The sequence below is a fragment of the Panicum virgatum genome, chromosome 1K (assembly GCF_016808335.1).
Source record: "Panicum virgatum strain AP13 chromosome 1K, P.virgatum_v5, whole genome shotgun sequence".
NCBI classification, from domain to species: domain Eukaryota; kingdom Viridiplantae; phylum Streptophyta; class Magnoliopsida; order Poales; family Poaceae; genus Panicum; species Panicum virgatum.
In genome coordinates, this window is record NC_053136.1 from 51255105 (window position 1) to 51269528 (window position 14424).

At 43.8% G+C, this 14424-nt stretch overlaps 2 protein-coding genes across 2 annotated transcripts; one reads left to right on the plus strand and one right to left on the minus strand.

Annotated features, from left to right (window-relative positions):
* The first annotated feature begins 9601 nt into the window (after positions 1–9601).
* LOC120641609 (geranylgeranyl diphosphate reductase, chloroplastic-like) lies at positions 9602–11832 on the plus strand. The gene is made up of 2 exons (XM_039917800.1): positions 9602–10151; positions 10593–11832. The coding sequence occupies exons 1-2, from the start codon at positions 9670–9672 to the stop codon at positions 11482–11484; spliced, it is 1374 nt and encodes a 457-aa protein (XP_039773734.1). The 5' UTR covers positions 9602–9669; the 3' UTR covers positions 11485–11832.
* A 1980-nt stretch (positions 11833–13812) lies between these two features.
* LOC120656275 (protein RKD1-like) lies at positions 13813–14424 on the minus strand. Its single transcript, XM_039934320.1, has 2 exons — positions 14110–14424; positions 13813–14010 (listed from the first exon to the last, which is right to left on the minus strand). Exons 1-2 carry the CDS (start codon positions 14422–14424, stop codon positions 13813–13815), a joined length of 513 nt encoding a protein of 170 aa, XP_039790254.1.

The window sequence follows — 14424 nt, forward strand, 5'->3', positions numbered from 1 at the left end:
GAAGGAGGGAGAGGGGGAGGGCGAGAGCGCGTACGGGGAGGGCGAAGACGACAAAGGCAGCGTTTGGTTACGGGTCAAATCAAGATTTCACCAAAAGACAAATTTCCGCATGGAATACTAAACATAAACATAGGTCATGTTTGGTTTATAATATGAATTTTTTTTCAAAAAAGACGAATGCATGCATGAAGTATTTTTTCACGGATAGGTGTAACTTTTCGAGACGAATCTAATGAGTCAAGTTCCACCCTAATTGGTTACAGTGATACTACAGTAGCCGCACCTAATTATTCTCTAATCACGTGGTTAAATGCCTTATTAGCTATAGCATATGCTACAGTACATAATTGTGGAGATTATTTTGTAATTAGACTTTATTTAATACTTATAATTAGTGGTCAAAGGGGCGAAAAGTTTTCATAAAAACTTTTTCACCCCTAACCAAACACAGCCATAGTCTATTTGTAAAACCTTTTCAGGGATGGATGAAATTTTTTGAGATGAATGTAATTAATTGATGATTTGCTACAGTGATGCTACAGTAACCATCCTCTAATCACGCGGTCAAAGGCCGTATTGGATTGGTCTCGCGAATTTACCAGGAGTCCTACAGATGGTTTTGTAATTAGACTTTATTTAATACTCTAAATTAGTGATCAAAGATATAAAAAGTTTTTCTAAAAAAAATTTCAGCCTTAACCAAAGGCAGAACTGGGAAAGGGGAAGAGAGGGAGGGAACAACGGCCTCGGTCACTCCCCTGTTTTTGCATTTTTGAGTGGGATACAAATGTTTATCGGTTTTGTTTTGAGTCGGGGTGAGGCTGACCTGCGGGCCAGGGCTGGCTATCGTGGGCGCCACGTGGAGTAATGGTTGAACGCTATTGGTCATTGCATAAATGGGCCCCAGCCATGTCGTCGAGCGTACTACTAGCTCGCTTCGGTTAAAAAAAAACTACAAGCTCGCTTCTGGCTGACAGGTGGGCATGTGAACATGGTGCGAGTGTCCGTTAATATTGAACTAGATTGGGTTCCAATTTTTATCGGACCAAAATCAAGTCATATGAATAAAATTTGACTATGAATTAGTTTACATTTAAGAATTGATCACTTCAATATTTATGGTTAAAATTATAATGTTACAATAAATTTCTTAAACCATACAAGAGGGGGGAAATTAGCTGTCATATTTTGATACTAACGTACCTATTTTTGTTACCCACAATTTGTACACCTACAACTTGGCATGTCCATAATTTAGCTTATCATAGTTTTAGTTTGGTGAAACTTGTTACCGTGTGGGTGTTCAAACAGAAAACAACGATTGAGAGGGAAAAAAAACGCGGCTAGTTGCAGGGATGGTACTAGAAAGAGCGGCCAGAAACACGTGGCCTGCACGGGCCCGCACTTAGTTTCATGGTGTCTTGGATATTGCTATCACCGTAACGTGAAATTTCTAGTTCTGATCTTTTTCATGAAAAATATTAATGCAAAAACAAGCTATACAATAATCATTTTTTTATCAGATTTGCTCCTTGTCAAACGATTGAAATATCATATATCCATCAACCGATGTTGTTGGACATTGGATCAACGATCGATGGATGAGGGAGACTCCTGTTAATAATGCAGCCGGGTCCGCTCTCAAGCGTATGTGTGCCTGTTTAGTTGTTATCGGGTCCACATGTGAGTGCCCATTAAGTCACAATAGGGTTGTTTGACTGGTTGCTGAACCGGTTTCTTCCATTTCAACTCTTCCACTTCGTTGTTGTTGTTGGGCGTGGGGAACTGAACCAGCGGTGGCGGTGAATCAGTGATCTTGTTGTCGGATTGGTGACCACCGGCGATGAATCGATGACCTCCTCGTTGTATCGACAGCCTTGCCGGCGGCAAGATCTAGTACTACCCATCATTTTGAGGTACTTGATTTTCTAGGGTTCGATCTATGCATGAGGATTAAGTAGGAGATGTGTTTATTTGGTGCTGTTTTGGTTCCATTTTAGTGGCGAACTGGATTCAATTTGTGTTTTGGTTAGAGTAGATTTGGTGGGGGGGGGGGGGGTTTAATTCATGTTCCGCTGCTGCATGCACAGGTGGAGCTCCGGAGGCACCTGCTCATGGAGGATGTAGTTGTAATCGATAGATTTTTTGCCCTTCTTTTTGCTATCGAGGTGGATGAGGCCCACAACTGTAACACCTAGGTCTTTATCCTCGGTATTTAGGTTAAATAAGGTCATTAGTTTCGAACTCACTCGGCAAAGCACAAGCTGGAACTTCTCCTGTCAGATTGGGCGGGACCGGTCTGACCGGTCGGGACAACCGATCTGACCGGTCTAACCGGAGCTTCACCGTTTGGGGGCCCACATCATTTAAACCACTCACTCTATCTCTCCCCCAACCACTCCCTCTCTCTCACCGTTCTGAACTCGAGCTCGGGCTCTCCCGTGCTCCCCCTCTCGCCCCAAACCCTAGAGCCCAATCCTCCCTCTCCATTGGATTCCAAGGGCGGGGAGAGCTTCAAATCGGTCAAGGATCGTCTCCTCCACGATCTTCTCCATGGGGTGACGCGGGACCGCGAGATCTTCGTGGAGGAAGGAGCATTTCAAGGTAAATCTAGGAGTTGGATCGATCTCTCGCTCTAAAAGGTTTTAGGTAGTTTCCTTCGGTCAAAAACGTCCTAATGGATCCCAGAAACTAGTGCCTAGAAGGGTTGTTGGATTGATGGACGATTTTGCCGCGCCAAGGAATCCTAGGTTTTGCTCTGAGTAGGACCGGTCTGACCGGTCTGATCGGTATCAAGTCAGGTCAAGGGGGACCGGTCTGACCGGTATTGGGGACCGGTCTGACCGGTGCTAGCTGAGCTGGGAGGGTGCAGTTAGGGTTAGTTGGCACAGATTGTTAGGAAATTGGTTTGGTTTATTCTTACTTATAATTTTTATAAACTCATGCATGCATTCTCATGTCATATGCATATGCATACGTGTAGTAGCCGCGGCGAAGGAGGTCGTATTCGAGGTGGTTGCGGAGCCGCAGGAGCCCCAGGGGCGAGCCCCGCAGCAGGAGGTTCGCGTGGAGCCGGCCCAAGGCCCGGCTAACCCCAGTACTGAGCAGCAGGCACAAGGCAAAGCCCCGGTGCACATCCTTCTATTTTAAATTTTGACGCCTATGTATATGTTCTATTACTTGTGCATTAGGTGTAGGAATTATTTGGAACCTTAGTTGCATGATTCCCTAGGATTCCCTGAGTTATACTAGTATATATAGGACGATAGAAGTGCTATGCCTAATAGTCGCGATAGAAGTCGAGTGACTCTTGTCACTCGCGAGATATAGGAAAGCTGTAGAAGTCGAGTAATTGCCGGTTACTCGCGAGATACATTATTATCTTTGTACTTCAGTATTTGACTTGGATTGGAATGGATATGGAAATGTGAGACCGGGCGGGGATGATGATGTTAGGTGGCAGCAGGACAGGGTTCCTGTGTGTCTTAGCCCCGTTCGTGTCGATTGAGGACCGGTCGTTGTGGCAGTGCTGATCGGGGATTGAATTGTACTAACCGCATGCTGGGAGTAGGAGGTAGTCGAAACCGGTAAGCCTAGTACTGCCTTGCTTCGAAAGTATAGAACTGCATCACCACCCCGTAGGGCGAGTCGAGTAGTCGCGGAGAAACGGGATGCATATGTTTACTTTTGGTGGTCTCACGTTGAGCTCGGCTGACTATATGAAGGTGGGGTGGTTCTGTAGTTCGAGGCGGAGAGGGGAATGGTTGGCGTGTATAGTCCGACGGGGCAAATACGTGCCGTGTTGGTTAGGTCCACCTTGCAAGGTTAAATCGGATCGATTCGCCGTGTCTCGCGGTTACGAGGGCCTTGGTCTCTTTGTCACACCGTAGCGAATGAGCTAGGGTATTAGAGGTATAAAAATGAATATAAATTCTGAACCTTATTTGGATGCTCCACATGTGTGTGTAGACAGGCAAACTTTAGTGAGAGTCTAGCTATATAAAATATGCGGCTAAAATGTTGAAAGTAAGGATACCCTTCTAGTGCTTTTTCTGCAAAAACAAACCACCAGCCAAAAGTCTTGCGGGTCTAGATATGTGGGCTAAGTTATACCCACTGGTCGGGTAAGCCTTGCTGAGTATTAGAATACTCAGGGTTTGTTGCCACCATTATTATTTCAGGACCCCAGGACGTCGACTTCTGCCCCTGTTGCGTCAAGTTCATCCGCCGGGATGCAGAGGGGTGGCAGGTCGTGGAGCGAGACCCTTAGGTTAGGGGTTTGTCGGGTTGCACACTCGAGAGCGGAGTGTTCAGCCTATCTATTTGTCGGGACCGGTCTGACCGGTCTGGAGGACCGGTCTGACCGGTAGCCCTTGGGCAGGTGCATGCATGCCGGTCTGACCGGTTCTCCTAACCGGTCTGACCGGCGTTGTTAGGCTGAGAGTGGGCAGCAGTGTAGGGTAGTTTGTTTTAGTGTAATTTCTTTCAAGTTTTAACCTTAGTCCTCCAGTTGTAAATTTGTGAGGGTTCCAACTTATGTAAATTAACTTTGTATTTGAAACTCGGTTTGTAAACTTAAAGTTCTATCACGCATCATTGTATAATTTCAAGATTTTGTGTTGTGCTTGTACCATCTGTGCCCACCTTCGCGTGGGACTACAGGTGTCGTTTCGATCGGGCCGTGGGTTGATAAAGGATCGCCAAATTAAGCCGTTAAGCTAATGCGTCCGATGTGTTCAAATGACGGCCATTACGCTTAATTAGAGTTTTAATTTGGCGGTTCTGTCACAACAACCCCCAACACCAGCAGAAGTGGTGTTTGATTCTGCGGTCTAACTAGAGTTCATTTGGGATTTTTTCTTGCTCATGTAGTTGTTGCTTTTGTAATGACTCGCCCTGCTTATGCTTGTGATTTAGAGCATGTGTTCATCATATGGGCAATAATTTTCACTTCTGCATGCTTTAGCCAAGTAGCCAGCTAAAACTTGAATTGTTTTGTCACACAAATACTTTGACATATTTAGTAGGATTTCAAATGATTTTTATAAAGCATTGTTACTGTAGTCACGCAGAGCATCACTAGCTAGTCCTATAAAGAAGCATTACTTTTGTTCTTTTGACCCCATTGCACCTTGTAAAAAAATAATTGTCACAAGTTAAGGACATAGTTAGTATCATAGTCAAACTAATTTGATATGATATAAGCTAAGTTGTGTAATTTTCTGGAACAAGATTAGTGTAATTTTTATTCAATTATACACAATATTTTGTATTCTACTACTTGCACTCAGGTCAAATCTTCCTTCATAGCCGTATTTTCATCATATCTTTATAGCTGATATGCTTTGAATTTTACTCTATCCCTCTATCATATTAGTAGCATGGTAACGTTTAGTAGCATGGTAACGTGTATAGTGCATATGAACTTAGTGTAGCTTTGTACATAATTACTCTCAAATTTGGTCCTTACATGATGTTTTGACTATGTAAATATTTAATTAGTTGTGTAAGTTTTACATCTTTGTAGAATTTATATTTGATATAGACTCATGCTTTTTTCTGTTAGGATTTACCTGTATGTTTGTTTCTTTACAATGTTTTCTGCAACACCTTGTCCAAGAAACCATTTGGAAGTTTTTTTTATGAAAAACATTTGTAAATTGGTTAAAGAAAAGATGAGTGATGCAGAGTTTTTCCAAGACGTGAAGATACCTTCCTTATGGTTTGCTTTTTCTAATTTTATTTTTATTCTAAGACAAATTTTTCCTTTTTTGTATGTATTTTCTATCAGACTTTGATACCTTGTAGTGGTATGACAAATTCCACCCATACTGAGTTGGGATCACTCCATAAGCAATATGGGGACGAAGGTGCTTTGGCATATCTCAATTGCATACTTGTCTGTGTTTTTTTACTTCCCTCAAAGTAAAAATGGAAAATGAGCATTGTTTTCCTGGTTGAGTTGCCATTGCTTTCTTATAGTTTGAACAAATCCTGATCCAGTTGTTTTGGAGGCTTCTTAAACAGTTGAAACTTGAACTTTTATTTCAACCATTGCTCCTTGATTGAGTATGCTGTGATTAGTATCAAAACCAAACTAGTTTGTACCTCACTATTACATTTGGGCTTCCTCATTTTATTTGGGCAACTCAATTAAATTATTTTTGCTTACCTTTATACAAAGCATAAATTCCAGTACCCCTTGTAATTCAGTCTAAATTCGTGCTCCATGGATCCTTTCATTTCCATCATGCTATTGTGGAGACTCAAATCATTATAGCAGGCATTTGTCTGGAATTTGAGTGTACTCCTGTCCTTCTCTTCTTATATGATGTCATTGTTTTTAAGTGGGTTTATACTGTTTAGATAAAACATACTTCACCAATATTGGAAATGGTCTCTTATTCAACCATTTTCTTTTAACTATATGATTGATTGACAGATGCATGGTTGTTTGTGTGTTAGTTCTACATTTTATTTACTCCTTAACTGAACCTACTCATCTGTTGTTACCCCTTTTAGTTATTTGCATAATGAATAATGAATTATAAAATAGGTAACCATGAAACTATCTCATATTTACCCATTTCCTTAGGTGATGCACCTAGATATTAATGAACAGCCTACCGTGTTAGCCTTGTTCTATTTTGTCAAAAATTCTTCATCTAGGCGAAATTGGCGTGTTGTGGAAAATCTTGAATTTGTTGTCATTTAGCTTAGTGGGAACATGTGGCATTGTGTTCCATCATTTTTTTTCTTAAAAAACTTAGCTTTATATAGTTTTTTTAATAAATATTGATGCTTTTTTATCCCCCTTATGTAGTTTGCAGAGTTTCATTTGGTTGTACTTTATTGAAAATTATACCCCAGCTATATAAAAGCACTCAATTCGTGTAGACTTTTAGAAATTGTATTTTGTAACAATTTTATCATGTCTTTTTAGTTTGACTGGTCCAATTACTATTCAATCAGTGGGATGGCAATTAGCTTCACATCAATAGCACTTGTTTTGTTAATTCTACCCAAGTTTGCATTTTGTTTTACTGAACTTTACTGTTTTTGTAGCAAGAAATTTTACTTTCACACTAGACTTTTCACGAAATGGACAAAATCCCTATGGGTGCGTCTAGCAGCCGTCCAGGTTCTATATGGTGCAAAATAAAGAGTGAAAGATTGATGAAGGAAGACATAATGCAGAATTAAGTATGCAATATCATCAATTCAAGGTTTTGGCGCAAGACATGGAAGTTGCTGGGAGTATTTTATGGGTTCTTTGAAAGATTATTGGGAGAATAACTCATAAATATATGCTTAAATTGCTGCTAACTGGGGGTTAAATATTAAATCTTATTTGCCTCTTATTTTGTATTCTACATAAATGCAGGATTTGTTAGTCAAAATTTGTTAGTTTTGACCATCAGCCAGTTAAATTATATGCATGTTCAATGTCTAAAAGTTTATGAGTGCATTCATATTTCACATATCTCACAAATAAAGTTAGAATTGTCAAAGTTTGCTTTGAGATTTTAACCTACATAAGAGGAGGAAGCATTACTGATCCCTCTGTTTCTTTCAAAAGAACGAATTTACTAGTGCAGGTAAATACTGAGCTATATTTTTTTATGTGTTTTAGGAGCTGATGCGGCATTGTTCGTTGCGACACAATCTCATACTATCATATGTTGAGTAGCATGTCTAATCTCATCACATATGTGTGTTCATGCTGTTGTTTTGATGTCTTTGGACTTTTAGTTGAGATAGTTAGGCTGGATTTTTGTTTATTTGTAATTAAGATGGGCTAGGAGAAGTTTACTTGTATTTTGGTTAGCCCGAAAAATTTACCTATAATTTTTTTAAATTTATTGTTATTTTGGGCTTTTTGTTTGTTTTTTGTTGGGAAAAAAGACACAAAACGTCCATAAATTTATGTGTATTTTCTTTTAATTTTTTACTGCAGGTTTTCATGTAAATTTTTTTTGTTTTATATTATTTGGAACAGGAAAGGAAATAAAATTGATATTACTTTGGACGAGCGATGCCAGACCAGTAGCAACAATTCTCTTAACAAACACTCCTATAACAGAGATAAAATATACCCCAACATGTTAGTAAAGGAGCCCGATATGAGCTGTCTGTTAACGGGTGTGCAATATTAAATTGGGGGCCTGTTAACATTTAGTGTAGTGAAAACATACGAGTAACAATTAATAAGGTTGTTGCTGGTGATTGACAGATAACCTATATTTCAATCGATTGACATAGAGACACTCCCTTTTTTATTGAAATGACTGATACCCCAACCTTTGCTTGAAAGTATGCAGAACTGGGTTCGAACCTCGGCCGGGCTGGCTCCTAGCTCAGGCTGAATGACCGAGCAAATCTACATATATAGTCTTTGCTATGCATTTAGATAAAATATAATATCTAGAGTATAGCATTAATAATGTATCTAGATGTATCAAAAGATCTATAATTCAAAACAGAAAGAGTACATTTGATGTTACGAGATGTCTAAAGCTATTAACAAAAATTTCACAGGCGTGAAAGTATAGGCCCAGTCTAGCTCTCTCGCGCCTCGCTTGTACTGCGTCAGGCGTAAACTTTTTGACATATTGGGCACATGTCGTGTTAGCACGATAAGTCTTTTAGCAAATCCAAGCACGACCACGCCATGCTGGCATGCCTTCGTACCGTGCTGGCCCAAACATCCCGCATAGCAAGTTTATGTACTCGTGGTAGAAGAATATATGGTCGCGACTAACCCACTACGGCTACGCGTTGCTACTGCTACCGAAGATGAGAAAAATAAAAACAAACTAATATGAAAAAATGAAGAGACAAATCGAGAATTATGCTTTATAAATTTTATTTTACATTAGTACATTGTCGCATTAAAAACCTTTCACAATGGTTGTTAACTATGAGTAATAATAACTATTATAATAAGATAGCGAGCAGTATGTAGATTGATCGGCTATTTTCATACCGTGCTGGTCGGAGCACGGCCCAAAATGCAGAGCTTGCCATAAAGCCCATCATATCTAGATCATAAGCTTAGTAGTTAGTATGATCCTCGTGTTCGTATCGTACCGGCATGGGGCACGGTCCAAAACTTTATGTGCTGTGTCGTGCTGTGCTTAGATCTGTGCTAAAAGATGGTACCGTAGCCTGTCAAAAATAGCACGGTCTAAATACGAGCTTTATTCACACGTCACAAAGAAATTATAGTAATATTAGGTTGTGCATACACGTGTAAATCCGGCTGTATATTCTTCCCTGAAACTTATCTTCTCCCTTATGAACAAATGACATGAGTACATGAGCAGGTGTAAAGATCTGCAGAGAATACGACGTGGCAACGCACCGCCCACGACTCCACACAAGGGTCCAAGAGTTCACCGCCGGTGTGACTTGGCACACATCTGAACCACACGCCCGGATCCAAATCCAACAACAAAAAAAGCGGAAACAAACGAAACCTGATCCTTACCCGATCTGCACCGTCCGATTGCCCTATCCGACGGTTAGACCCTCCCGCAATCTCTCCTCATCCTATCCATCCACTCCCCACTTCACTACTACCCGTGTGCTACGCTGAGCTCGCAGCTCACACTCGGGCACGTCGAGCTCAAACGAAAGACCCCCCTGACCCCCTCCGGAGGCGCAACAATGACTTCCCTCTCCTCCGCCGTGGCATTGCCGTCCTCGTGCCGGGCCCGTCCGGCGGGCGGCAGCCGGCGGGCGCGGCTGCTGGTGGCGCGGGCCGCGGCGTCGAGCCCCAAGCTGCCGAACGGGCGGCGGCTGCGGGTGGCGGTGGTCGGGGGCGGCCCCGCGGGCGGCGCGGCGGCGGAGGCGCTGGCGAAGGGCGGCGTGGAGACGGTGCTCATCGAGCGGAAGATGGACAACTGCAAGCCCTGCGGCGGGGCCATCCCGCTGTGCATGGTGTCGGAGTTCGACCTGCCGCTGGACCTCGTGGACCGGAAGGTGAGGAAGATGAAGATGATCTCGCCGTCCAACGTCGCCGTCGACATCGGCCGCACGCTCGCGCCGCACGAGTACATCGGCATGGTCAGGCGCGAGGTGCTCGACGCCTACCTCCGCTCGCGGGCCCAGGACGCCGGCGCGGAGGTCGTCAATGGCCTCTTCCTGAGGTATGTATGCATCGAAAACCAAGCAGCAGGAAGACTTTTTTTAGATGAAATGAAGTGAATGATATTCATGCACTGATATTGGCAGCATCAAAGCTTCATGAAAAAAAAATACTAACAAGATGTGCTCACCTTGGTAACTGATACAAGTTTTTGGTCTTAATTTGCGCATGCGTGATTTCTTCAAAAGGAAATTGTGCATGCATGTCATTTTAGGGAGTCAATTTGTGCATGCGTGTTCAGACCCATCACATTTTTTAGGAAATTCTATTCAAATTGAATGAATCAAAAGAACACATGCATGGAAAATGGATCTGCATGCTGCAGAATTTGAGCTAGAAATCCAACTCTGAATGTCAGTGCCTGTTTCATTGAAAGTAGTAGCATGCATGCCAATGAGCAGTGATTGATGATCAAATTGCCTGCTGCTGTTCTGCTCATCAGGTACGAGGCGCCCAAGGAACCGAACGGCTCGTACGTGGTGCACTACAACCACTACGACAGCAGCAACGGCAAGGTCGGCGGCGAGAAGCGGTCGTTGGAGGTGGACGCGATCGTGGGCGCGGACGGCGCCAACTCCCGCGTGGCCAAGGACATGGGCGCCGGCGACTACGAGTACGCCATCGCGTTCCAGGAGCGCGTCAAGATCCCCGACGACAAGATGGCCTACTACGAGGAGCGCGCCGAGATGTACGTCGGCGACGACGTCTCGCCCGACTTCTACGGCTGGGTGTTCCCCAAGTGCGACCACGTCGCCGTCGGCACCGGCACAGTCACGCACAAGGCCGACATCAAGAAGTTCCAGGCCGCCACGCGCCTCCGCGCCAAGGACAAGATCGAGGGCGGCAGGATCATCCGCGTCGAGGCGCACCCCATCCCCGAGCACCCAAGGCCCAAGAGGGTGGCCGGGCGTGTGACGCTGGTGGGCGACGCAGCGGGGTACGTGACCAAGTGCTCCGGCGAGGGCATCTACTTCGCGGCCAAGAGCGGGCGGATGTGCGCGGAGGCGATCGTGGCCGGCTCCACCAACGGCACGCGGATGGTGGAGGAGAGCGACATGCGCAAGTACCTGGCGGAGTTCGACCGCCTCTACTGGCCGACCTACAAGGTGCTCGACATCCTGCAGAAGGTGTTCTACCGCTCCAACGCGGCAAGAGAGGCGTTCGTCGAGATGTGCGCCGACGACTACGTGCAGAAGATGACCTTCGACAGCTACCTCTACAAACGCGTCGTGCCGGGCAACCCGCTCGACGACATCAAGCTCGCCGTCAACACCATCGGCAGCCTCGTCAGGGCCACCGCGCTGCGCCGGGAGATGGACAAGGTCACCTTGTGAGCCGCCGTCGAGCTGCCATTCACCTGAGGTGCTTGAGTCGAAGCTGATCGGTGTATTACTAGTAGAGATTCGCGGCTGATCAAGCAAGGGGGCAAATTGAGGCCAACGAGCGTAGGCACGGAGAGGAAGAGATTCGTGAGGTTGTGTAAGCTGAGCAAGTCGACCCAAGTGCTTCTATTGGTCGACCCTGCCCTGTTCTTGTAAAACAGAGCATCTGGTGATGTTGAGAACTCGGAGCAGTTCGATTGGATCACTGATGACGATAAGCTTTGACGTGAATGGATGTATCATACATGAAACTAAAACTCTGTTTTGATTACTGTATACCTGCAGTTTTAGCTTTCTGAACTCTGATGCGCAAGCAATATCAGAACTGTTGGGGTGTTTCCGTAACAGAAAATAAAATGCCCATGCAAAATTCATGGCAAAACAACTCTGAAATTCAGGGTGCGAGGATGGAAAGATACTAATTGGAGGCTCTTTTTAAAGGCTCCACGTAGAGCCATCTAGAATTTTAGATGGACACTTAAAAAATAGAGAAATTTTAAAAATTCTCACAGATATTACTATTACTAATTGGAGGCTCCCTTTAGAGAAAAAAAATATATTCATCACATATGCGAGCTTGTGCCGATCCATCGTAGAAAGGTTTTTCCTCCTCCGACACACGATGGTGATGGCCGCCGGGGTTAGGGGACGGGGGATACAAGCTAGGGGAGTTGGGGCGGGGGGAAGCGGCTGCCAGTGGGGGGTGGAAGGTGGGGGGAGCGGCTGCCGGCGGCGAGGGTGGTAGTCGAGGCGGCAAAGCTTAGGGTTTTGGGGTTTCCAGGACTCTAATGTCCAGCAGCTCTAGAGGAGGAGGAGGGCGGCGGCCCCCTTTTAAAGCCTTCACGTGAAGCCACCTATGATGCTTGGTGGGCACTTAAAAAAATAGTTTTCATTAAAATCAGAAACATCCGCATATCAATCCAACAACTCTAATTATAATAGTTATTGGATTTGTTATCTTTACTAATAAATTATCCACCTCTGTCATTATGAAAATAGACTAAAGTAAACCCATAAACATGTATCTAAGCAACCTAATTATGCCATTATAAAAAAAAACTAAAGTAGCCCCCTAGTCTCTGTGTAAATTACTACCTATGCCATTACAAAGATAATACAAATATCCCTCTAAATTTTCATATAAAGTATCCAACTATGTTATTATTAAAAGTTAACGTAACCCCTAAATTTGAACCTAAATTATATAATTATAATAAAATATTATATTGTACCAATATAAAATTTTAAGTTACTATTTCTATCATTAGTAATATATTATTTATGTTAGTGTTTATATGAAAATACTACCCACGATATGTCTCACCATATATTCATGTTTGATGGAAGAGACAAGATACTAATTTATGAACAAATGATTCAATTAAATATATGTCAAACACACATAGATGTGTGACGCAAAATGAAATCTATTACAATTAGATATAATAAAATATGTATTTTAGAGTGTGTTAGAATATTTAATAGATGAAAGAGGACATGTGAAAGATATCTATAATTATTAGCTATAAGCCTTATTTTTATTAATTCTAATTAGTTTGTGTGGACGGGTTGATAGGCTAGCATATAGCAAAGTTTTAGATAGTGGTTGCTTGAGCTAAACATTATAATAGTAATGTTGAGATGTCATAATCCTAGTTTTTCCTACGGAAAACGATCCTTTCCACGCTTGTTTCCTGATTTACTTTTTTTTTGAATAAGTTTTCCTGATTTACTTTTCACAATCGACAAATCTGACCTTAATGTTACCAGTTAATACTGTCAGGAGCTCCTGAAGTTTAAGTAGTAGGCTGGTTGCTTCTTCTCTCTGTGTTTCTTCAGATGGTAGTTTCTTCTCTTATTGATCCATCTCGGTCTGTTGATGTAAACATCTGGTGATGTTTCATGTCCAAAACTTGGATTACTGAAGATGGCAAAGTAAATGAAATGAAACCATTATTGTTTCTAGCAGAGAAAAGCTTGATGGAGAAATTCTTTAGACCCTCAAAATGAGATGTTAGCAAGGACCAATGAGCCAAGGACAGTTACAGCAAAATGGCTCTTGCCCAGCTGTCCAGGTTAACTTACGGCTATGACAAGCCTGACCTTAAGGTTCAACAAGTAACGGCGCACTATGGGCCAGTACTGCTATGGGCTAACACCACTACTAATTAGTAATTACGCTAGGACACGGCTAACGCTCGGCCATCAGACAAAATTCCTATGATCAAACCAGCAACTCCACAAAATCCAAGTACCAGGATCTGCAAGCAGGGTCATCTTTCACCAGTAAGTGCCATGGGTCAAGAGCAGCCTCCTCCTCTTGAAGGCCTCCTTGAAGCACGCCTGCCTGAGCTCCTTCGTCTCCTCATCTAGCAGCACCTCGGGCCTCTCCTCGATCAGCTTCTTCGTCCGCTGCAGCCTTTCCACCAAGCTCCTTGTCAGGTGCCCGTCCTCTTGGGCAGTCGGCTTCCCAAGCTCCTGCAGGACACGCGCTCCGTGTTCTTCAGTTCTCGCATAGAAATCTTAACAGCTGAAACGATTTGATGCCAGTGCTAGAGCGAGAGATGAGCAGAGAACCTGAACGTTGTCGATGAGCGTCTGCAGGCTCTTCACCTTGCGGTGCGGCCACCGCGGGATGCCGAGCTCCCTGCACCTCTTCTTCAAGACCGTGAGCCCCACGTTGAGCTCCCGCGCCGCCTGCTTGATCGGCATGGAGAAATACCGGGACACCAGCTCGAACGTCAATTCCTTCCTCCCTGGTCCACTTCTCGGGCCTCCCTCGCTCTTGCGGCGCGCGTTCTCCTCCTCCTCCACCAGAGCCCAGAAACTGGCGAAGTCGACCTCGGAGGGGCAGCCAAGCGCTTCTGCATTTACTGGATAAAGTAAGAACAT

What these genes read in the sequence shown, in the direction of transcription:
- LOC120641609 (XM_039917800.1), top strand. Translation starts at nt 9,670, where the DNA reads ATGACTTCCCTCTCCTCCGCCGTGGCATTGCCGTCCTCGTGCCGGGCC. An exon ending in GTCAATGGCCTCTTCCTGAG is followed by an intron (nt 10,152 to 10,592) that starts GTATGTATGCAT and finishes TCTGCTCATCAG; the next exon opens with GTACGAGGCGCCCAAGGAAC.
- LOC120656275 (XM_039934320.1), bottom strand. Translation starts at nt 14,424, where the DNA reads ATGTTCTTACTTTATCCAGTAAATGCAGAAGCGCTTGGCTGCCCCTCC. An exon ending in CGCTCATCGACAACGTTCAG is followed by an intron (nt 14,011 to 14,109) that starts GTTCTCTGCTCA and finishes CGTGTCCTGCAG; the next exon opens with GAGCTTGGGAAGCCGACTGC.